The sequence below is a fragment of the Scleropages formosus genome, chromosome 8 (genome assembly GCF_900964775.1).
Source record: "Scleropages formosus chromosome 8, fSclFor1.1, whole genome shotgun sequence".
Taxonomy (NCBI): Eukaryota; Metazoa; Chordata; class Actinopteri; order Osteoglossiformes; family Osteoglossidae; genus Scleropages; species Scleropages formosus.
The window spans coordinates 17,167,386-17,193,541 of NC_041813.1; the positions used below are offsets into that span (position 1 = coordinate 17,167,386).

Here is a 26,156-nt window from a genome sequence, read left to right on the forward strand (position 1 = left end):
CGTATGGGACAAGCGGTTCAGAAAATGTATGTGTGTGTGTGCTTGTGACAAATGAAAGACCCCATTCTTTCTGTGACAAAGCCTGCTGTCTAGCTACAGTTGGAAAAAACTCCCTGGGTTAATTGCATTGTCTCCTGAACCAATGGAGGGCAAAAAATAAACAAAAACACAGTTTGAAAAAAAGAATAAGAAAAAAATGATGGGGTGGCATACATATATTGCCAAAGCCTGTGTGATCAAGAGACCATGTTTAACTGTTTTACTTTTCAATCCACACATCCCAACTTTGAAAAACTAATATTCGGGCAACTCTAGTGAAGTCCTCCTTTGGAAAAAAAAAAGATGTCAATATAATAAAATAATTAGCTAAAATGAAAAAAATTAAGGGGGGCGTGGTGGCGCAGTGGGTTGGACCGCAGTCCTGCTGTCCAGTGGGTCTGTGGTTCGAGTCCCACTTGGGGTGCCTTGTGGCGGACTGGCGTCCCGTCCTGGGTGTGTCCCCTCCCCCTCTGGCCTTACGCCCTGTGTTGCCGGGTAGGCTCCGGTTCCCCGTGACCCCATAAGGGACGAGCGGTTCTGAAAATGTGTGTGTGTGTGTGTGTGTGTGAAAAAAATTAAAAATAGAGGATGGGGGTCATTCCTCTTGGGAAAACTTGCGAATGGCACATTTCACAAAACAAAATCACAGGTATATAATTGAATTACTTGCTGATATTTTTTTTTGTATTCTTTTGGCATGGGGTATCACCAACAAAAAAATGTGGGAGTGCGGACCATTTCTGGGAGATTATGAATCACACTTAGACTGATTTCCAGGAGACTTGGGATGTCTGAAATTTTCACAATACATTAAAAGAAATATTCTTTATATGTTGAACATGTTTAAATTCACACTTCATTTCCTTAGATGAATGAACTCTTTTCTTAATCAAAAAGAGATTAAACTCAACGGTAGCTATGACTTATCAACACTCAACTTTGATTGGTCTCACTGCTAGCAAACTTGGCCAGTGAAATCAACAAAAGAAATCAGCCAACAGTAAAGACACAGTAAATGACTTCATGATGTACTTACAAACTGTATGCCTTATTGTGTAGGTATTTAAACAACCTAATAAAAAGCTGATTTTAAATTAAAAATTGTTGCAGAAATTAAATAACTAGAAATAACTATTACATCTCTACATTTAACATTTAATGTGGACATTGCTTTACTCTGGGATGTTTTTTGGGGCAGTTGTCTTAATTTGTGTGATACGAAAGGTCACCTACCTGAACAAATCACTCCAGCATCATATATGTGAGGAGCTGGAATAAAACCTATTGCTCTGATTTGATCTGCATTTTCAGACTGACACATGGACAGTGTAGATTCTGTCCCATTGCAGGCAACTTCTGTAAGAAGCTCTTGTCCAGAACCTTCTCCAAAGTGAGCTCTGCGAGGTGCTGATATAGCAGAGCCACAGTCCAGCTGTCTACACACCACTGCAGCATCATTAATGTCCCAGTAAAAATTAACTACTGTCCCCCACTGTCCCTCACGATTCACCTCCACCGTCCCAGCACAGCGACTGCCTCCCTTCACCAGCCTTACATCCTCAGGTCCTGGAGAGAGACAAGACAGGCAGTATTTAGAGAAACTCTCACAGGCACTATAGACAATCCTGGACTATCAGACAGAGTGACATTTGATGCAAGTGTACTCTTGTTCAGGCTCAGCTGTTCACTAATTCATCCCACAGACATGTGCAACATTTTTTCTTTTTATTGTATTAATCACCAATAATGATGAACACCAAAGTTGTAAACACTGTGGAAGTGAGTCGTATTAAGGTGCTACCAGACTTCTGTTCAGTTTTGGTAAATTTGACTGCAAAATGCCAGCTCTGCAAATAAACACAGGTTGCTTTTACTTCACCAGAGAGGGACATTTCAGGAAACAGACAAGTGAAGAAAAAAATAAATTACCTTGAAAAATTCGTTGTTTCTGTTTATTTCAAAAACGGATCATTTGTAATATGAACAGCTGATGTACACTAAAAGTGAACACATTTTATTCTGATACATTTTAAGAGAAATAAGAGCTCCATTATAAAGTTTTTTTTCCCTTTACACATTGTTACCAAAAAATCTAATACCACTGGATTCTCGACCTCAAACGGGTGGGACAGTGGGTGACTCAAATGTACAGTATATATGTATATATTCCCTGGGTATAGAACTGTATCATATGAACAGGAGTCAAACTGACCTGTGTTGGCACGAAAAAGACCAAACATGACAGTGACATGACAAGCTATTACCAATATTTATTGGAGCCCTGTGATTTAATGAACAGACTAAGGGCAGCTGCACAAAAAGAACTTCACTAATGGGGAAACAAACAGGCCCCCAGGTGTAACGGGGCTGACAAACACAGTTCTGTATGATGAAGAGACACCAATCTTCACCCTGAGCTGAGAGACACTGAGCTGCTGCTCGACATTTCAGCACTTAAATGAAGACACAGCCCTCACCGACACGACCAATCACGATGAACTCTGCCTTATTAGACACAGGGCAGGAAATGCACACAAGTCTCAAACAAGTGAACAGCTAATCAGAAGATGCCACTCTACATTTTACCATATATATACAAAATACACAACTATTTCCTCTGCGGACACTTCCATCGACTGAAAAGCACATCCCTATAATGATGAATCGGAGCGGAAAAGAGACACAAATTCTTCTGAGACAAAGAACCACACAAGAAGAAATGGAATGAGTGATAGAAGATAGTTGAAGAGAAATGACAATTTAATAAGGTCTATGAAGGAAAAAGCACAAAGCATAAGAGTCCTGTGGTGACATTTCAGTGGTTCAAGAAATAACCACATTTACATTACCTTAATGAATGCATTCCAAATTGTTTACAAAGATTCTCTATGGGCAGGACTGTAACTTATACAAATTGCTACAAAAAATAATCCAACAATCCAAAGAATAAAATAAATCCCCTATTTATATAAATTTCACTTATTTAAAAAGTTTTTACAGTAATACAGTATATGATGCGCACTAGAAAGGTGTGGGGATGCTTGTAGGTTGACATATCATTTATCCGAATGATAGAAAAGATTTAATTTAGCACTCTTATCAAGAAAAAGAAGAACAAGCCGTTGTTATTGCGATATCACTTTTCTCACCTTACTTTTGGCAGAAGTCAAATACAGTTTTGAAAAGATCTTTAACTTTAATTAACCTTTAATTTAATTAATTTTATTGAGAAAAAAACACCACATTTCCAAAGACCTGACTTGACTAAATGTTCCCATAGACCTTGTCCGTGGTCCTGTCACTACATGCATGCTTTCCAGACTTGACCCGTGCTCTTGACCAGGACCCATGCCTACATTAGACTCAAGAAACCAAACCAGAGCTCCTACCTGCTGAAGAAAGCAGAAGAATCACAGGGAGGAAACGGAGAAGCAAACAGCTCCACATAGTTGGCAGAGCACACAAGCACTGTTCTGTGTGATGTGGAGACACCAACCTTCACCCACAGCTCTCAGAGAAACTGAGGTGCTGCTCAGTGTTACAGCACTTAAATGAAGACACAGCCGAACCTGACGCCACCAATCGCACTGAGTTTTACCTTATTAGACACAGGGCAGGAAATGCTCTCAACCCTCATACAGGTATAACAGCAAATGAAAAAGTAGCATGATTCATTTTACCAAATCTGCCAAAAAATATAACAATGTGGACACCTCCTACAACACAGATAATGAGGAAACACACAGAGGGGAAAAGAGACATGTGTTTGTGACAGAGACAGTAGCTGCAAACGAATGGAAAAAAGAAAGGAATGGGCTGTATATTGCGAAAAAAGTACAACTGTATTTAAAAAATGAAGTGTGGAATGTAGGAGTCTTCTTCTAACTATTTTCTTTGTGTCTGAGACACTACAGCAATTGAACATATGTCTCTGGTGTTTTCATTGAACCTTCTCATAATTCCCTGTCAATAATTTGAAAATAATTACGTACTTCTGGTGGTCTCTGGCAGTGCTTTTACAGACTGTTCAATGACCTGTCATCCTATTCATCTTGTTGCACTGTGTCTTGTTACTGAGCATTACGCGATCTCCCCCATTCCTTTCATATCACACCTGCACGATGCACGATTCATTATCTCAGTATTTCATCGCCAGGCTCTTGGAAGTATGGCAGCTCACATTTTTACCCTTCATCTTCTCATATGCATGTAGATAGCTGTGGTAAACCAGCATGTACAGTATAAGATGATAATCCCTCATAGCGGAAATACATATGGACTTAAACCTCTGTCATATGACTGCAAGCTTCTGTCACCCAAAGTAGCTTTAATAGAAAGGGTAAATAAAAAACATTTTCCAAACAAACAACCAACAGTTTGCAGAAAAGTTATTTCGTTTTTCTGTGAATGTAAATGAAAATTAAAGAACAATTTTTTGAATACGAATTACTTTGAGAAGCTGGAGGAAATAACTGCCACTGTGAATTCTCTTCTCATTACGTCTTCCCCATAAATCCTTCACTGCATTTCAAATCTAATGCTAAGTGATGCTGGTGTCCCATGCAACCCAAAGAGAATGACTGCATACTTGAACAGTTCAGGTTGATGTCTAATTACTGCACTGCAGTGTGTTATATTGTGATCATTCTGTGGTTGCTGTGTTCTCAAAGCTCACCTTTCTCCTTGCTTGGATGATCTCATGGAAGCATTTTAAAAGATTTGCCAGCTTAAAGATTCCCCAGGATTCACTCCAAATCAATTTCAACAAATCAACAAGTTTTCTTAATAAACAAGCTGAAATGTGCCTTATACCACATGCAAGATTCTAGAAAAAAAAACAAGAAAAACTCCCCCACAGCTAGTCTGTAAGCTCCTACGTCATTACCGTATTCAGTCGTATAGCATAACCACAAAACAGATTCCACCACAGATGTTGCACCTGTTAAAGCAGCAGGTAGTGTATTGCTGCCTTGCACTTAAAATGCCTGTGGTCTGAATCCTGCTGTAGTGCCTTTGAGCACAATACTAAGCTTAAATTGCTCCTCAAAATGTTTGACAGTTGAAACTGTAATACATTTATTCAATTTGCGGATGCTTTTCTTCAAAGCAACTTACAATTATTTACCCATTTAAACAGCTGGGTCTTTTTACTGGCGCAGCTCAGGGTAAGTACCTTGCTCAAGGCTACTACAGCTTGACATGAGACTAAAACCTGCAACCTTTGGGTCCAAAATCAGCAGCACTAATCACTATGCTACAAGTAAAGGCTGAAAAATGTTTCTCTCCTAATGAGTTACATTCCGTTATTCATAAAACCTTGTTCATTCAGTCCCTTTGCAAATGCTCAGGTCACTCAGAAACAGCTTAACAAGTCAATCTGGAGAAATCGCCAGCTCCTTCAATAAATACAACTTGATGACTGAATGCAGTTCCTTGAATTCAAGTAATATATTCAGTAGAGAATTTACCATCTTATGCTGCTTAGCAGCACTGTCCCATCCGCCTAACCTATATTTTTGTGCTTTCATCTCATAGTAGTGTAGTTCAATATCTCAGTTTCTTCTATATTTTCGTAAATTGAAGGTATCTCATCAAGAGTTCACCAAACTGTCACCAGAATAAAGATTAATTCTACCTATTGCCTTTCACTCATTTTATCTTTTACTACAGTGTTTACCTCAGCAATTTCATCAAATATCCAAGAAAATAAACATCGCACATGATTACTAGTACCTGAGGGTACATCACTAAGAGCATCAACCTTGATTTATCATGTTCCCTATAAACATTTCGACCTGGATAACATGTGACTACTGAATCTGTAATAAAACTGGTGCATCAAACAAGCCAAATGGAATAACTGCATATAAACAGCAGCGCTGCTGTCTCACAGCACCCAGGTGCAGAGTTTGCATGTTCTCCCTGTGTCAGCGTGGGTTTTATTGGGTGTTCCAGTTTTCTCCTACAGTCCAAAGACATGCCGTTCAGGCTCACCCGTAGTGTGTGAGTGACAGAGAGACAGTGTGTTCCACTGATGTATGGATGAGTGACCCTTTGTAAGTAGTGTATCTAGCAGTGTAAGTCACCACGGTGAATAAGGTGTGTGGGCTGATAACACTACAACAAGCTGATTTTATTTCTAAGCTGTTGCCAGTCATTCAGGCTTCTCAAACACTTCTTGCACCATCTTGTATACTACTCACAGACTGTGTAACAATGGAACTGCACTAAGCCATGAGGGGACAGGGTACAGTGGTGTTTCTGGTTTGGCCTATGGCTGCTGTGTGGTGGGTCTGGGGTTCAAGCCCTGCCTGGGGTGCATTGTGGTGGACTGGTATCCCATCCATACTGTGTCCCCTCCAGCCCCACATTACCAGGTGGGCTCCAGCCTGCCAAGACCCTGCTTGGAATGAGCAGTTATAGACAATGCAATGTAGTCATCCTGTGGTCTGGAGACCACCTTAAACTGAAAAAACTGTTTCTTCAACTTTCATCCTATTTTTTTTTTTACCATGGGCTGCCTAGTGTTACCCTGCCTCACCCTCCCTCCTTCCTTTGGTATCAAGGAAGCAACATGTTTGTAAATTCAGTACTACAGCTCTAGAAATGACAGCAGCTCACATTTTTATTACTTGTTTTCACATACACAGTTAGATACCTGTTAGAAATTTGTATATTAAATATGAAGCCAAAAAAAGACAACAATGTACTTCATAGCAACTTCAGAAGCTTTATGGTGTCTAAATGTTCTCACACAAAAAAGAGACTGCCACAGAAGGAAAATACTTCATTTATAGAAAAATTCAATTCTCATGGTTAAAAACTAAATCATTAGCCATTTTCTGAAGGAAACTGATAAAATAAAACAATATTTGAAGACTAAGCAAATATTCAGACACTTCAAGAACAATAGAACATTATCAAACACAACTGTCAGCAGGTATTTCAACACTATCCTGTCAGTCCCTTCATCTTCTCCTTCTTACAGAGGCTCCTCTCCTACATCATCATAGTCAGTGCTGTCAGCTTCAGGGAGTCTTCCGTCATGGGTCAGTGATGTTGCAATAGTTCTGTGTCCTGTAGGATTATTTGGATAGAGATCTGTAAGAGATTCATATGGTTTGAACTGCAAAAGTGGTTTGCATAATAGATAATGTAATTTCCTGAGCAACATCAGTGACCTTGAAAGGGTGAATAATTTCAGTTTTACATCAACTTACCTAACTGAGACTTTAGGCTTTGCTCCACAGCAACATCGTCATAGTCACTGGTCTGGTCAACTGTGACATCATCATATTCAAGGTTCTGATGTGCAGGGGAATCATTGTAGTACTCCAGTGTATCTACTGCGAAAATCATCAGAAGAGAATATGTGTGACTTTCACAGCATTTCTAACTCTGATGTTAAAAAAATTGGACCAAAATCTCAAGGAGAGCTGCATAACCATTTCTAGGCCCCATGTCGACTTAAAATTCTCTTTACAGGACCCCGCCTTAGAAAATTGTCTTTAAATTTCAGCTAATCATTGTACTGAAAACTGATTTCGCTCACACAGAACTGTCTTAGACACCAATAGCATAGTGATAAATACATATACGCTGTTCAAAAAGGGTTTTTACAAACAGATGTTACTGCAGATTCGGTACCATCAAACCAACTTGGAAAGAGGATTATATTTTTATAGGATGCTAGAACAAATACAATAGTTAACCAACATTCTTGAAACAAAAATCCTGATAAAAAGACACAAGTGTAGAGCAAAGGGCAAATCCAACCTGACTGTGTTTCTTGGATCTTCTTTGGCATAGAGGCATTACCGTGATCTTCTGGACTACCTTCAGTCTTTCTCTCATCTAAATAAACAGCCACAGATGCAGATTTCAAACAGCAGGTTTATGTTCTTGAAAATATGCTAAAACTGAAGTGCTTAAAATTTATTTAGCGAAATTGTTTTTAAATTCATATGACATTTAAAAGACACCCATAACTTACCTAACAGATGGTCTCCTTCAGTTTCCCCCACCTCTTCATAGTCTAAGGGCAGCTCGTCCAGCACATCACCTTACAAAAGAGAAGGTCTTAGTTCATTTATTGTTTTGCCTGTTTTCGTTCTTGGGGGTGCGGTGGCGTAGCGGGTTTGGGCTGTGCTTGCTCTCTGGTGGGTGGGGGTTTGAGCCCTGCTTGGGGTACCTTGTGATGGACTGGCGTCCCATCCTGGCTGTGTTCCCTCCCTCCCTCTCTAGCCTTACGCCCTGTTATGACAGGTTAGGCTCCAGCTCGCCGCGACCCCCGCTTGGGAGAAGCAGCTACAGACAGTGTGTGTGTTTGCTAAAGTGGTTGATCTAGACACACTACTAAATAAAATGATGATGAGAAAAGCCAAAAGTACCACCTAGTAACTCACCTTTTACTGACAGACCATTAAATATTTGTATCCCAAAAAATGCTTTAATTGTGCAGCTCACTAGATTATTGAATGTTTAGAGACATTGGCGCCTCATGTAACCCAAATTACTGAAAATTAGGACAAAGTAAAGAATGTTACAAAGCTAACTATGTTTCCTTGGCCACAAAAGCTGCATTTACTATGTTATTTCCTGTAGTCAAGGTATTCTAATACCTGCATCAATATATTTTGAGGCTGGAAGATACACTTTTCATGTACTGTTGTGTCTTCACAAATCAGACACTCTTACAGTCCAATTTTTAAAATTTTCAACAGCTGTCTGTATCTTCTCTACATTTGTTTGCTGTTCTGTAGTGACTATAAAATGCAATCATAGTTATTCGGGGGTTGAAAAGGTCCTTTAACCTTACCTTGCTCAGTTGCTTGGATAGTATATTTGTTATCAATCTCCTCATAGATGGCTAGATCTAGTCGGTCGTGTTCACTCTTGATGAGTTCTACAGAGAATGTGGAGCAGCATAAGAACTACGAGAAGCACATTGTTTTGCTCAAGCAAAAATAAATGCAGAATTGTTACTCTTTTTCATCTTGCTATTATTCAACTTCATATACGCATTGTACTGTTGAAAGTGTCCAGATTATATCACAAATCCATATACTGAATGTTTTAGCATAGATTATTTTTTTAACTAACTAACTTCCTACCTTTCCTCATCACCCAGTTCTTGTACATCAGTCCAGCCAACAGCAACAGAAGAAGTGAGATTAGGCACCCAAGAACCACAGAGGACACTGCTGGGACAGACTGGTGTGTTGTGGACTGAAGGTCTTTGGGAGGTCCAGTCACTAGTGGGGCAGTTACAGCTCCACCTTGAATGGGGGTTTAAACAAAGTCTTGTTCAGGATACTAACAATATCATCCACAACTGATAAATACATGAAACAGCATCAGTGGTATTAAGAGTATTACAGTCAGTGTGATAATCAGGGGTTCATGTCCCTCCCAGATTTACCTGCACAGGTAACCCCAGCATCCTGCTTGTGTGAGCAGCTGCTCTGCTGCACTGAAAAAGAACAGTGCCACAGATAGCGCTCACTGCCCCTGCAGTTCACCTCATCCAGCCAGATGACACCATCTCCCTTCTTGAAACTGTCCTCCCTTTCTGCCCTGAGGGCCGCTCCACATCCCAGCTGCCTGCACACCACTGCAGCATCGTCCAGGTCCCAAAAATGATTGCATACAGTCCCCCAAGAGCCATTATGGTACACCTCTACCCTGCCGGAGCAAGTGTCTGCACCCCCCATGAGTCTCAGGGGCAAGTGGCCTAGCAGAGGGGGGAGACTCATGTTAGCCAAGCAAGAACTGAATTGATCACATTTACCCAACACTTCCAGTACATATATTCAGTTCTTCTGATCCTCCTCTCTTCTGCTTTAATTTGACAGCTGTGTTCCTAAGAAACACCACGTCATGCCAGTTAGAATAAACATGTATCAATAGCAATAAACATATTTTCAAAGGGGAAAATATGGCTGGGGCAGAACAAATTAAAACCATTAATCATTAATTACTAAAGATTCATATCATTTTCAAATAGTCTGAAACCTATGAAAACAATGTATGAGAAATAAATGACAATACCACTAAAATAGTGAAATGAAGATTTTTGTTTCTTTCAAGTTGCTCTGTAATAACTTATGTTTTCATGCTCTGTTTATTTAAATTGTGTAATTAAAATGTGTGTTGTGGTTGAACTCACTATTCTTTTCATTCATGGGACCACAAGGATTCATTGTTGAAAACACTAAAATTCTTTGCAGAAACTTTTAATTTTTATTCTTCTAAAGACACATCGATGAAACATTGCTGCTTCATAAGAAAGACTACTGTCAAGATTTTTCTCTTCACAATCTTACCTGAACATGAACTCTTGTAAGTGGAAGAGCCACAGTCAGTGAAGTCCAAAGGGGAATTAACCTTATCGGCTTCTGCAAAGAAAATTGAAGAGGAAGACAATTTATGAATAACGTATGAAGAAATACATCAATATACTACTGTATGTGGGCTTACTGTAAAGTTCACCTGAGCAGTGGATCTTAGCCATCTTGCTATCAGTACAAGTGTTCTGCCCCCATGGTGAAAATGGACACTGCCACAGTGAGGAGTCATGGGGGCGACATTTGAGACCATCATCTCCTGTAGGTTCAGGACTGAGCCTGGAGATTGTCTCATCGACTGTCCCCTTGTCTCCACAGCCGAGCTGATGACAGATCACTGCTGCTGTGGTCTTTTCCATGTAATTAAAGCACCCGCTTCTCCAGCTTCCATTGTAGTAGACCTCTGTATGGCCAGAGCAGCCCTCAGACAGACGCAGAAGCTTGTGCTCTGAGCATGAAAGGGAGAAGAGAAGGCTGAACCAGGAATATTGTCATCATGGGCTTATCCAGTAGATAAGATGAGGATAAAGAAAATAAAATCTCTCCTATCCTGTACCTGAGCACACAACCCCCACGTCCTCCTTGTGACCACAGTCTTGCTGCTCAAACCGTACTGAGGGACAGTCCCACAGGGACGACTCATTTCCTACACAGCCCAGTCGCCCAAGCCAGATGGGTCCAGATCCTGGGCCGAAGTAGGCTGGTACCGGGTTCTCCCCGCTGAGGGCTGTCCCACATCGCAGCTGTCTGCAGGCCACCTGAGCTTCTGCCAGACCCCAGGAGTCATCACACACTGTACCCCAGGAGCCCCCGTGGAAAACCTCTAGCCTCCCAGCACACTCTCCATCACCTCCCATCAGCCGGAGAGACCTGTGGTCTGGAAGAACACACAGTGTGAGGAAACTAACTTGACTTCAGCTAAAGTATTTTAGGAATGTGAAAATAGCAACTAGTCAGAACAGTAGCTTTCCCATATCACAGTAAACTGACATTAAATTTAACTGGTCTGGTTTGAATATGATCTGTTAAATGACAATGCAGAAATCAAATCTCATTGGGAACACTCACTGGTGCAGATTATGAACACCTGGTCTCTGGGTTTGCAGGTGAGTATTTGTGGAGAGCTGCAGGTCCCCAGATGAGCCTCCGTTCCTGAACACTGGAATCCCGTCACACACCTGTCACCTTCACCTGCCCCAGATGGACGGACCTTCGCTGCAGAGCCACAGCCGAGCTGTCTGCAGACCACGGAACTATCTGTGAAGCTCCAGGACTTCTTATGGATCCTCCACCATGTCTGGTTGTAGAAAACCTCCACCCAGCCCTCACAGTCACTCCCCCCTGACAGCAGCCTGACTCCCCCAACTGAAAGGGACGGAGACGAACCTGTAAAAATGAAGGCGACATGTCTCTGTCTCTGAATCATTTCAAATGTGCTGGGCATGTATGTGCTAAGTGCTTTTATAATTTCATTGAATATCCATCCACTTCAGTTGTCTCAGCTTCATTTAACCTGTAGGTCCTCACCAGAGCAGATCACTCCTACATCCTGTCCATGAGAGCAGGCTGCCCGACTCCATGGGGACACAGCACACTGGGAGAGTTGTGTCTCGTTCCCATGGCACTGAAATACATCAGGCCAGATGGGACCACTTCCTTCCCCAAACCAGGCCTGTCCCACAGCATGACCGCACTTCAGTTGATGGCAGAGGACATCAGAGGCCCTCATATCCCATGATTCATTACACACAGTCCCCCATTTTCCACTGTATCTCAGCTGTACTCTACCAGAGCACCGGTCAGGACCATTCATTAGCCTAATGTTTGTGTACCCTGTGAATACCAGAATGAGCAACGTGGTTAAATTCAGGCAGTTTTTCTTTTTTCCTCAATCACTCTTATTATTACTGTATTGTAGTAAAACACAACACTGAAGACCTTGCTAAATTAGATTTTTCTTTTTTTATATGTTTAGCAAACAGTGTCAAAGCTAATTTTTACAATGGTATGAGACAAGGAAGACCTTACCAAAACACATCAGTCCAACATTTTTGTCATGGGCACAACTCTGATTGTGTGCTGCTTTTGGACAAAACACAAGATGAGACTCGTTTCCTCGACACTGAAACTCCTCGGCCCACACTTGTCCCTCTCCTCGACCAAATCTGGATGTCCCTACCACCTCTGCAGGTTCCCCACAGTCCAGGGACCTACAGACCACCTCAGCATCCTGCCAGTCAAAATCAGCATCACACACTGTTCCCCAGATCTTTCCGTGTTGAACTTCTAGTCTCCCAGAGCAGGAGTGAGCTCCTCCTCTTAGCCGAATCCCTCGATGACCTGATGTAAGAAAGAGAATAACTTGCTCATATGATACATTTCAATAAAAACAAAAATATTGCTTTGAAGGTTGCAGTACTTTGTTTACTGAAATTAGAATTATCAGTGTTTTCATCATCGAAAAAAATCAGCTTTCTTCACTTCACTATTATTCTCCGAGATGTACGTCACATTGGAGAAAAGCGTCTGCTAAATAAATGTAAATCTAACGTAAATGTATTACAGTCATCGAAATACTGCTCTGATACCGCAGGTAGAGAAATGTGCAAATAATCATTAAAATACATTCTTTCAGTAACCATTGTATATATGTCTCTTTGAATTATTTTGTAAATTTAACATAATTGTTTTTTATCTGTGAAATTTGACAGGAATATTGTGTAAGACTTTTTTTTAACTACTAAGAGAACGTTTTCTTTTTTTGAGCATTGACATTTGGTGTGATTAATAAATTGAGGAATGAGGATGCTTTCGGGAGAAAGTAATAACCAATTAAACAAAAAAGGGGGGGTTGAAAGATTACACATAATAAAAATGAAATTTAAAAAAAAGATTGCAGGGAAAAATGTAGTATACTCTGAGGTAGATTGTTCTCTACCTGAAAAAGTCATTTGCATGACATGCTTGGAAGTGAAATCTATCTCATTGAAAAGATCTTTTAAACAGTCCTTCATTTTAGATTCAGACCCTTTGCAGACATCTTCTCCAGGTAAGACGTTTTTTTCAAAGACTACTTCATATTCTGGTCCACCAAGGAATTGCAATGGCCCACAGCCCAGCTGTCTGCCCACCACTGCACATGGATTTAGAACCCGTTTTATAACAGCAGATACTGGATGTATTGGCCACCACTGTCCCCAGCGATAGAACTGCAATGTCCCTGCACAGGGACTGCCTCCATTCATCAGCCTTACTTCTTCAGGTCCTAGAAAGACAAGGTACAGAATCACCCTCTGAAATGCAGTCCTCAATGTACACGCTGTCAACAGGAATGAAAAATTTTCCCTCTGAGGAAAGTAGAATTACCGGTGTACTGTACTCGTGCATTACTGAACTCACAACTGTTGTGCTGTTACAGTGAAGTTATTGATAAATTAATTATGATTCTGAGCAAATATTGAAGGTATTTGAATGTAAATTGTTTTTCATGTAGTAGGCAAAATGTGAGCTGATTCCATCTACTGGTGGTTTATTGTATATTTTATGTATTTCTCAGACTTTTATGCTTCTTCTCTGACAGGAAGTAGTTCTGTTATTATCATCAGTGCACATGGTGAACTTCTCTCCATCCTCAACCCTGCAACAGCATCGCCTGTATGTTTTCATTCAGTTTCACTTCATGAATCTTGTAGTCTCCATTTTGTCACGAGATGTTAAAATTTTGAGTAGTAACGTTAATCGTCATTGATGGTGTTGTCTTAAGGAAATACTGTAAGAATTGTCTGCTAATGTTTGATAAATCAGAATGAATCTTTAAGGATTATTTTAAGTAATGCATATTTACTTTGTACATTAGATTAGTCCAGTTGTGATGCATTAAGGTTTGTATGCTTATGTGAAAATGGGTTATTGATATACTGTATATTCATTATTATGTCCTTAATTTCACCCCTTGCCTAAAACCATTAAACCTGTGGGGAAAAGGAACACTTGTCTTCAGAGTCGTATGAAGGTTGGGAGTTTAGCTGACACAACCATTAAGGCTGTGTAGAGGAGAGTCCAACTCTACTGAAAAATGTCCTTTAGGTACCAAGCTTGAAGTCTTTGAAACGTTCTTTATTTGAAAAAAGTACAACATAATGCAAGTTTAAAAAACTTCAAAGTCTTGGATTTGGAATTAAGTGTTTGGAATTATGGTAAGTTTATATTAATTCAATTAAATGATTATAAAAACTAAAAGGAGTACTTCTCACTTTCAATTACAGACAAAATGAGATTTTCACAAACATTTCTGCTGAATGAATTGTGATGTCAGAAAGCTAAAGGATCACACAAGGTCATAACAGTAAGAGTGTAATGAGCATTACATGGTGATGAAGTAAAGTAAGTATTAACATATTAAAAATTCACCTGTACAAATCAATCCCACGCCACTGCCATGTGTGCAGTTCTGCTCTGGTCTGTCTGTGGTGAGACACTCATGTAGAGAGGACTCATGACCTTCACACTGGAAGTGTTTAGACCAGATGGGACCTTCACCTCGACCAAAGTGAGACCTCCTGTGTAGAGCTGAAGGATTTCCACAGTCCAGCTCCCTACAGACCACCTGAGCATCCTGCCAGTCAAAGTCAGCATCACACACTGTAGCCCAGGACTGACTGAACTTCACCTCCACTCTCCCGGAACAGCGATCAGCTCCACCCTCAAGTTGCACAAAATCTGGAATCCGAAAACAGGTTAAGCAGTCTGGCTTTAAAATTGGCAAAAGCAACTCAGTGTTTGATTACGAATTGCTCTAAAATGCATTTCATTGCACTGATGGCAATATAGTGAAGCAGTAATCTAATCTACAAGTGCAAAATCGAAGAAGTCTACATTAAGGAATTAATGAGTAACACAGGTATACTACAACAGTTAAATATGTTTCAGAGAAAACAGTGTCGTGATGTGTAAATAATGTGACAGAAACTGGGTCACCCCTTTTATTTGTGGCAAAACCAGAGGCAGCTGTAACCTGGAATAAATTCAGAAATGATCCAAAAAAAATTGATAAAGTTTCTCAACAAATCTTAGCATTAACTGAAAGTAGCTGTGTGGGTGTATGTGAGTCCGTGTGTGTGTGTGTGTGTGTGTGTTATTGCACCCTATGTAAGGTGTATTGCAGCCTATTTCTATGGGATAGACTTTGGACAGCTGTGACCCTGCACTTGACAAGTGTTTATTGATGATGGATAGACTGATGACAAATGAGCCTTTCCACGCTCATCTTTAATTGAAATGACTGTATCTTAAGATTTATGTATTGCTATATTATGATAAAAAGACTTGCTGTTAAAAATACTGAGAATATTTTCTTTACTGCAAAAAAATGTATTTGCTGAATTGTAGATAACGTAAATGTGAAAAAAAAATATTTTGTATCAACTTTTCAAGGGGAAAAAATCCAGATTTGTATTTATAGCTGCAGTTCAAGTGCAATTTCAGTAAAAGAGAAAGAACCCCTTTTTAAGACTGAAACCTAAAATTTTAAACATAAATTCCACAACATCAGAATTACACTAACCATCTCTTTGATGCGTTGATTTACAGCTGAAATGGGGCGCTAGAAAACCATTACAGTAGACAGTTCATATATATATATATATATATTGTCTTTCATTGCACTGATGGCAATGTAGTGAACCAATAAAGTAATCTTCAAGTGCAAAATCTAAGAAGACTACATTAAGAAATTAATAAGGAGTAACACAGGTATACTATAAATTGGCGAAAGCCGTGTCATTACGTGTAAATAGTCTGACAGAAACTGGGTCACTCCTTTTATTTGTGGCAATACCAGTGGCAGCTGTAGACTCAAATAAATTCAGAAATGATGAGGAAAAAACTGAATAAAAGTTCTCCACATATATGAAAAATTAACTGAATGCAGCGGTAGAAGGTATGTATGAGTCCATGAGTGTGTGTGTGTCTATGTGTAATTGGCATGTGATATACTTGTACGCTATTCATGGTATACCCTCTCTTACAACCTATACTTCTGGGCTAGACTCTGGTCCACTGTGACCTTGCTTTGGACAAACAGTTGCTGAAGATATGGAGACTGGTGGACTTTTTCCACTCTTCCATTCACTTGAAATAGCAATGTCCTAAGATTAGCAGTTTAATAAGAGGAGGATATTTTACTATACTGCTATAGTATTATAATGACCTGCATTACTGGTGTTCGAGCGGGGAATGTGGTTATTGTAAATCGTTGCATTATGGGAAAAATGTGAAATGTAAGTGTGCAACCACTGGGGGCACTTCTGGGGAAATGATGGGGTGACTGCGTTGAGGAATGTGATGAGAGAGACTCTGTTTGTGCTAAGCTAACTGGGGAAGCCGAGCTTGAGGTGCAGGTTTGGGAGGAAATGGGCTTCCAAAACTGAAAGCATTGTTTCCCTGTGTTTGGGTGTTCTAATAAAGCAATTCAGATAAATGCTGTCTGTATATCCTTCTTTCTCCCATTCAAACACATGGCACTATGCACCACAGTATGACACATACCCTCCCTGTTTCACCAACCATCTCTCCGATGCATTGGTGTACTGTGCAAACGGGGTGCAAGAAAACCATTACAACTGACAGTCTAATACCAGATACTGTATCCTACCTGAGCAGACAACTCCAGCGTCAAACTTGTGTGGGAAGTCTATGTGTCTCAAGTCAACTGCTCCACAGTCCCTCAGTGCAGACTCTGACCCATTGCAGGAAACATCTCTGAGCAGCACCCTTCCAGAACCTTCTCCAAAGTGAGCTTTAATTGGTGTTACTACAGCAGAGCCACAGCCCAGCTGTCTACACACCACTGCAGCATCGTTTAAGTCCCAGTTATACTGGGCCACTGTCCCCCACTGTCCCCAGCGGTACACCTCCACTGTCCCAGAGCAAGGACTGCTTCCATTCACCAGTCTCAAATCATTAGGTCCTGGGAAAAGAGAAATAATTAGACCACAGCAGCAGACCTTTAGCTCCAAGTAAGTAATACCATTATTAATGAATATTTTCAATGGGAGGGAACTGATGAGCTGAAGGGACATCCTTACAATTTGGAAAGCACTCTTTGATACAGAAAAACCACAAACCACTTCTTATCTGAATAACATCATATCATTATAGTTCCTGTAAACACAGAATATGAAAAGTAAGCAACTAAAAGTTCACATTTTCTAATAAGAATAGTTTAATAATGCTGATGTAACCCTGTAAATATATTGTACAATATATTACACGATTAGCAGATTTAACATAAATTAAGGAAAATAATTTTATGATAGAGAGGAGTGACCCCGTATGGGACAAGCGGTTCTGAAAATGTGTGTGTGTGTGTGTGTGTGTGTGTATTTTTCTTTTTTCCTAATTTCTTAGATTTGATTGACTGGGTCAATCATCCAGTAGGATGAGAGCACAACTGGAAGTCCCGCCTTCCCACGTGGCAGTTCTGTGAAGAGCGCCACTGATTCAGGCTTGTAACTGAACGTCGTGAATAGAGCGCACACGCGAAACTGTTTGACTGAGTGGGATAAAATTTAAGAAATTGAGAAAATCACTCCACCGCTGTTTCCGTTGCACACGGATTCGGTCAGTTGTAATTTTTTTTGGAGCAACAACGATTTTCTACACGAAGGCGTAGATGGCGAGCAACCCAAAGAACTGAGCCTAGTAGTTATAATAATATGGGGTGCACCCTTAGTTGCTACAATTTGTATGGTGTATTGTGTAAGCAAATTATTCTTTTTTTTTCCTTGTTGCTTTAAGTTATCAGAGTTCAGTTTTATGTTATTTAAGGTAATGTTTTACTGAAATAATGTACATGGGAAATAAGAAAAATATAGTTTTTGGTAAAGTTTAATAGTTAATTTTAATAATTGCCAAATCGAGTGGTCCTTTATTTACACCTCCACGGACGAACCTACTGGCCTGAGAACAAAACATTACACCACGTGTTGCACGTGTGTTACACTCATGTTGTACTTACCTTTACAAGTCAGTTGTACTCCATGTGTGCAGCTTTGCTGTGGTCTGTCTGAGGTGAGACACTCATGAAGGAAGGACTCATGACCTTCACACTGGAAGTTCTTAGACCAGATGGAACCTTTACCACGACCAAAGTGAGACCCCTTTTGTAGCGCTGAAGGACCCCCACAGTCCAGCTCCTTACAGACCACCTGAGCATCCTGCCAGTCAAAGTCAGCATCACACACTGTAGCCCAGGAGTGACTGAACTTCACCTCCACTCTCCCAGAACAGCGATCAGCTCCTCCCACAAGTCTGACAAAATCTGGAATTATAAAATAATACAATAGTGGTGGAAAATTTACCATAAAATGTTGGAGTGAAAAGTAGCTATGAGAACATTTAGGAAATGATCTGTGTGTAAACACATTGTCTCCAATTGCCATAACATCTCCTACCTGAACAGATCACTCCAGCATCAAATGTATGAGGTAAGTTGTGTTCCCTCCCATCCAGTGACCCACACTCCCTCAGTGCAGATTCTGTCCCACTACAGGAAACATCACCCAGGACCATCTTTCCAGAAGCTTCTCCAAAACGGTCTCCACTTGGTACCGACACAGCAGAACCGCAGTCCAGCTGTCTACACACGACTGCAGCATCGTTCATGTCCCAGTTACGGTGATAAACTGTCCCCCACTGTCCCCAACGAAACACCTGCACTCTCCCAGAACAAGAGCTGCTTCCATTGACCAGCCTCACATCATCAGGTTCTGGGGATGGAGAAGAGACTCAGTGACTAAATTAAAGTTAGAGGCACTCAATGAGGTTGGTTCAGAAGCCAGCAAACTTAGAGAGGATGAGTTACATCTTGCTGATGACTCAACCACTGAGTAATAAGCAATTTTTTTATACTCAGGTTTGTGCATGTATTTATACACACACACACCCACACATTTTCTGAACCGCTTGTCTCATATGGGGTCGCAGGGAACCGGAGCCTGCCCGGCAACACAGGGCAAAAGGCCGGATGGGGAGGGGACACACCCAGGAAAGGACGCCAGTCCGTCGCAAGGCACCCCAAGCGGGACTCGAACCCCAAACCCACTGGAGAGCAGGACCCGATCCAACCCACTGTGCCACCGCACCCCGATTTGGTATTTATATTTAGTACTTTGAATTTGTGGTTCAAACACAGTCATTTGGAATTACAGATCCCTAATGTGTTTTTTCTGAGACTTTCAAATTTGAATATTTACCTTTACAAGTCAGTTGTACTCCATGTGTGCTGATCTGCTCTGGTCTGTCTGTGGTGAGACACTCATGCAGGAAGGACTCATCACCTTCACACTGGAAGTGTTGAGACCAGATGGGACCTTCACCTCGACCAAAGTGAGACCCCTTTTGTAGAGCTGAAGGACCCCCACAGTCCAGCTCCCTACAGACCACCTGAGCATCCTGCCAGTCAAAGTCAACATCACACAGTGTAGCCCAGGACTGATTGAATTTCACCTCCACTCTCCCAGAGCAGCGATCAGCTCCACCCATTAATCGAATCATTTGACGACCTGTTGAAAGAGACAGAAAAATATTGTATTCACTTGACTTTTTTATTTTATCTAGGACAGTCCAACAATTAAACAATAAATTAACATATGGGTAGAGAATTCAGACACCATTTCTCAGCTCCTCAAGTAAAAGAAAATTGTCCTCCAAAAACTGACTGAAGGTACTTGTCTCTCTTCTACCTTGGTTGAAACCTCTTTTTTGTTCAATAACATAAGAACCTCTTTCTATGTTTAGATGAGCATACATGTTTCTAAGTGGTCTTGTATGTCAGGTCTTTTTTCTGCTGTTCACAGAACTTCTTGCAGAAAATTTTGAAAGTGTTATTACACTACTACAAATTTCCTTGAACACATAAGAAAGAATTTGGTTCTGGCTCAGAGCTATATAACTGATCATTCTATAACTCAGTTGTGGACTTTGGGCTCCTGAATTGGCTGTCTAAAGGGGTGCTGGATATATCATTTTTATTTGCAGAATAATCATTGTTGACACCTTTTTGTGAAGCCACCAATGATATAATATGATCCTTTTGCCCTTGGTTTATGTATCTGCAATTTCTCAGTGTTCAGTGTGTTACTGTGACCTTGTGTTGTTCATAAAAAAGAGAAAAAAACTGAATTCAGAAACATTGTGTATAACATTACAGAGAAGTACTTATGTAAATGGTTCATTGCTATGGCTGACCACTTAGAAATGTTTCAGGTGCTAATAGGCATGAATATTACAAATGATATTTTCAGAATCAGAAACTGCAAATCAATCAATTATTGTAAGTTGATTGCTCTGTACATTAAAAATACAATTTGTCAGAATAACTCCTGTCATTGCTGGAAAATGGTCCGATGCTTTTGGACGTGCGTGGTCAGTTGGTTTTTACAGAGGATTTTAAGTTGTTTGCTTGTGACAAGGGGTGTGGTGGTGCAGTGGGTTGGACCCCAATCCTGCTCTTTCATGGGTCTGGGGTTCAAGTCTTGCTTGGGGTGCCTTGTGATGGACTGGTGTCCTGTTCTGGGTGTGTCCCCTCCAGCCTTGTGCTCTGTGTTACTGGGTAGGCTCTGGTTTCCTGTGTGTGTGTGCTTATGAAAGACCCCATTCTTTCTGTGACAAAACCTGCTGCCTAGTTACAGTTGGAAAAGACTCCCTGGGTTAATTGCATTGTCTCCTGAACCAATGAAGGGCAAAACATGTTTCTCCATAAAATAAACAAAAACACAGTTTGAAAAAAGATTAAGAATAAGAAAAAAATAATGGGGTGGCATATGTATATTGCCAATGCCTGTGTGAGCAAGAGAACATGTTTAACTCTTTTACTATTCAATCCACACATCCCAACTTTGAAAAACTAATATTCGGGCGAGTCTAGTGAAGTCCTCCTTTGGAAAAAAAAAAGATGTCAATATAATTAAATAATTAGCTAAATTGAAAAAAATTAAAAATAGAGGATGGGGGTCATTCCTCTTGGGAAAACTTGCGACTGGCACATTTCACAGAACAAAATCACAGGTATATAATTCAATTAATTGCTGATCTTTTTTTTTTGTTTTCTTTTGGCACGGGGTATCACCAACAAAAAAACGTGGGAGTACGGACCATTTCTGGGAGATTATGAATCACACTGAGACTGATTTCCAGGAGACTTGGGATGTCTGAAATTTTCACAATACATTAAAAGAAATATTCTTTATATGTTAAACATATTTAAATTCACACGTCATTTCCTTAGGTGAATGAACTCTTTTCTTAATCAAAAAGAGATTAAACTCAACGGTAGCTATGACTTATCAAGACTCAACTTTGATTGGTCTCACTGCTAGCAAACTTGGCCAGTGAAATCAACAAAAGAAATCATCTGACAGTAAAGACACATCTTTAATTGTCCATCATAAATTTAACTGTGACTCACAATAAACAGTACCTAGTGAAATCTACATAAGACCTTGTGTTTCTCTCTAATAGACTCGGTTTTGAAGGAATGAAAATTAAATCATTATTGATTTTTTTTAATTAAAAAATAATGAAAAGATGGTGACAAACACAATGGAGTAAAAGTACAGTCCTCTGTTACAAATGTACTTGTGAAGATCCCTAAGCAAGGATCGAACCCGTCTTCTCTCACACCGTTCAGATGCATTGAGACAAAAAGCGTTGCACCACCATGCAGTAAAAAGAATCACTGTCCAGATTTTATTCTGAAAGGTACAATTTCTAGTGAATTTTACTTGAGTACGAGTTAAATAAAAGCAACTTGTTATTACTCACCTCTGGTACTTAATCATCTACTGGAAGAACCCTGACATCCATCACCAGTTCTTGCCACACTTCATTAGCATCGTACAATGTTTTGCTCTTAAATGTTACTTCATGATGTACTTACAAACTGTATGCCGTATTGTGTAGGTATTTAAACAACCTAATAAAAAGCTGATTTTAAATTAAAAATTGTTGCAGAAATTAAATAACTAGAAATAACGATTACATCTCTACATTTAACATTTAATGTGGACATTGCTTTACTCTGGGATCTTTTTTGGGGCAGTTGTCTTAATTTGTGTGATATGAAAGGTCACCTACCTGAACAAATCACTCCAGCATCAAATATGTGAGGAGCTGGAATAAAACCCAGTGCTCTGATTTGATCTGCATTTTCAGACTGACACATGGACAGTGTAGATTCTGTCCCATTGCAGGCAACTTCTGTAAGAAGCTCTTGTCCAGAACCTTCTCCAAAGTGAGCTCTGCGAGGTGCTGATATAGCAGAGCCACAGTCCAGCTCTCTACACACCACTGCAGCATCATTAATGTCCCAGTAAAAATTAACTACCGTCCCCCACTGTCCCTCACGATTCACCTCCACCGTCCCAGCACAGCGACTGCCTCCCTTCACCAGCCTTACATCCTCAGGTCCTGGAGAGAGACAAGACAGGCAGTATTTAGAGAAACTCTCACAGGCACTATAGACAATCCTGGACTATCAGACAGAGTGACATTTGATGCAAGTGTACTCTTGTTCAGTCTCAGCTGTTCACTAATTCATCCCACAGACATGTGCAACATTTTTTCTTCTCATTTTATTAATCACCAATAATGATGAACACCAGAGTTGTAAATACTGTGGAAGTGAGTCGTATTAAGGTGCTACCAGACTTCTGTTCAGTTTTGGTAAATTTGACTGCAAAATGCCAGCTCTGCAAATAAACACAGGTTGCTTTTACTTCACCAGAGAGGGACATTTCAGGAAACAGACAAGTGAAGAAAAAAATAAATTACCTTGAAAAATTCGTTGTTTCTGTGTATTTCAAAAACGGATCATTTGTAATATGAACAGCTGGTGTACACTAAAAGTGATCACATTTTATTGCAATATATTTTAAGAGAAATGAGAGCTCCATTATAAAGTTTTTCTTGTTATACATTTGTTACCAAAAAATCTAATACCACTGGATTCTCGACCTCAAACGGGTGGGGCAGTGGGTGACTCAAATGTACAGTATATATGTACATATTCCCTGGGTATAGAACTGTATCATATGAACAGGAGTCAAACTGACCTGTGTTGGCACGAAAAAGACCAAACATGACAGTGACATATTTCAATTATTTCAATATGGCTAGAAAGTTATAAAGTTAAAGCTGCATTTTAATTCAACAACTTTAGTCACTTGCAGACTAGAAACAACAACAACAGAGACAAGGATTTCCCTTCCATCCTTTAGCACATCCCCGCAGAATTTCTTGAAGTCGTTCTTTTAAAATGTCCAAGTTAAGGGCAAGAAACATATCATTCAGCCTATTCCACAACAGATTCAAAATTCCAGATTTGGAGGTAGAGGTGGTCAACAGTGCAGAACTTCTGCAATATCTACATACGTGCAAGTCAGTCTTCACTAAATGCATCTGTTGAATTGTTTTGAAGTTATTACCAATATTTATTGGAGCCCTGTGATTTAATGAACAGACTAAGGGCAGCTGCACAAAAAGAACTTCACTAATGGGGAGACAAACAGGTCCCCAGGTGTAACGGGGCTGACAAACACAGTTCTGTATGATGAAGAGACACCAATCTTCACCCTGAGCTGAGAGACACTGAGCTGCTGCTCGACGTTTCAACACTTAAATGAAGACACAGCCCTCACCGACACGACCAATCACGATGAACTCTGCCTTATTAGACACAGGGCAGGAAATGCACACAAGTCTCAAACAAGGGAACAGCTAATCAGAAGATGCCACTCTACATTTTACCATATATATACAAAATACACAACTATTTCCTCTGCGGACACCTCCATCGACTGAAAAGCACATTCCTATAATGATGAATCGGAGCGGAAAAGAAACACAAATTCTTCTGAGACAAAGAACCACACAACAAGAAATGGAATGAGTGACAGAAGATAGTCGAATAGAAACGACAATTTAATAAGATTGATGAAGGAAAAAGTACGAAGTATAAGAGTCCTGTGGTGACATTTCAGTGGTTCAAGAAATAACCACATATATATTACCTTAATGAATGCATTCCAAATTGTTTACAAAGATTCTCTATGGGCAGGACTGTAACTTATACGAATTGCTACAAAAAATAATCCAACAATGCAAAGAATAAAAAAATCCCCTATTTTATAAATTTCAGTTATTTAAAAAGTTTTTACAGCAATACAGTATATGATGTGCACTAGAAAGGCGTGGAGATGCTTGTAGGTTGAAATATCATTTATCTGAATGATAGAAAAGATTTAATTTAGCACTCTTATCAAGAAAAGAAGAACAAGCCGTTGTTATTGCAATATTACTTTTCTCACCTTACTTTTGGCAGAAGTCAACTACAATTTTGAAAAGATCTTTAACTTTAATTAACCTTTAATTTAATTAATTTTATTGAGAAAAAAACACCACATTTCCAAAGACCTGACTTGACTAAATGTTCCCGTAGACCTTGTCCGTGGTCCTGTCACTACATGCATGCTTTCCAGACTTGACCCATGCTCTTGACCAGAACCCATGCCTACATCAGACTCAAGAAACCAAACCAGAGCTCCTACCTGCTGAAGAAAGCAGAAGAATCACAGGGAGGAAACGGAGAAGCAAACAGCTCCACATAGTTGGCAGAGCACACAAGCACTGTTCTGTGTGATGTGGAGACACCAACCTTCACCCACAGCTCTCAGAGAAACTGAGGTGCTGCTCAGTGTTACAACACTTAAATGAAGACACAGCCGAACCTGACGCCACCAATCGCACTGAGTTTTACCTTATTAGACACAGGGCAGGAAATGCTCTCAACCCTCACACAGGTATAACAGCAAATGAAAAAGTACCATGATTCATTTTACCAAATCTGCCAAAAAATATAACAATGTGGACACCTCCTACAACACAGATAATGAGGAAACACACAGAGGGGAAAAGAGAAATGTGTTTGTGACAGAGGCAGTAGCTGCAAACGAATGGAAAAAAGAAAGGAATGGGCTGTATATTGCGAAAAAAGTACAACTGTATTTAAAAAATGAAGTGTGGAATGTAGGAGTCTTCTTCTAACTATTTTCTTTGTGTCTGAGACACTACAGCAATTGAACATATGTGTCTGGTGTTTTCATTCAACCTTCCCATAATTCCCTGTCAATAATTTGAAGATAATTACAGACGTCTGTCCCTGTGACCCCGTATGGGACAAGCGGTTCAGAAAGTGTGTGTGTGTGTGTGTGTGCGTACTTCTGGTGGTCTCTGGCAGTGCTTTTACAGACTGTTCAATGACCTGTCATCCTATTCATCTTGTTGCACTGTGTCTTGTTACTGAGCATTACGCGATCTCCCCCATTCCTTTCATATCACACCTGCACGATGCACGATTCATTATCTCAGTATTTCATCGCCAGGCTCTTGGAAGTATGGCAGCTCACATTTTTACCCTTCATCTTCTCATGTGCGTGTAGATAGCTGTGGTAAACTAACATGTACAGCATAAGACTATAATCCCTCACAGCGGGAATACATATGGACTTAAACCTCTGTCATATGACTGCAAGCTTCTGTCATCCAAAGTAGCTTTAATAGAAAGGGTAAATAAAAAACATTTTCCAAACAAACAACCAACAGTTTGCAGAAAAGTTATTTCGTTTTTCTATGAATGTAAATGAAAATTAAACAACAATTTTTTGAATACGAATTATTTTGAGAAGCTGGAGGAAATAACTGCCACTGTGAATT

The 26,156-nt window shown here is 40.1% G+C and overlaps 2 protein-coding genes across 2 annotated transcripts; both read right to left on the reverse strand.

The window, feature by feature from the left end:
- Positions 1-7,021: 7,021 nt before the first annotated feature.
- On the reverse strand, positions 7,022-11,965 carry LOC114911063 (antigen WC1.1-like). The gene is made up of 12 exons (XM_029254128.1): positions 11,932-11,965; positions 11,454-11,750; positions 10,942-11,262; positions 10,531-10,833; positions 10,365-10,436; positions 9,461-9,772; positions 9,153-9,317; positions 8,858-8,944; positions 8,033-8,101; positions 7,816-7,893; positions 7,260-7,385; positions 7,022-7,140 (listed from the first exon to the last, which is right to left on the reverse strand). Exons 1-12 carry the CDS (start codon positions 11,963-11,965, stop codon positions 7,022-7,024), a joined length of 1,983 nt encoding a protein of 660 aa, XP_029109961.1.
- A 7,760-nt stretch (positions 11,966-19,725) lies between these two features.
- On the reverse strand, positions 19,726-25,104 carry LOC114911064 (deleted in malignant brain tumors 1 protein-like). The gene is made up of 4 exons (XM_029254129.1): positions 24,992-25,104; positions 22,521-22,853; positions 19,823-19,948; positions 19,726-19,730 (listed from the first exon to the last, which is right to left on the reverse strand). Exons 1-4 carry the CDS (start codon positions 25,047-25,049, stop codon positions 19,726-19,728), a joined length of 522 nt encoding a protein of 173 aa, XP_029109962.1. The 5' UTR covers positions 25,050-25,104.
- Positions 25,105-26,156: the final 1,052 nt, after the last annotated feature.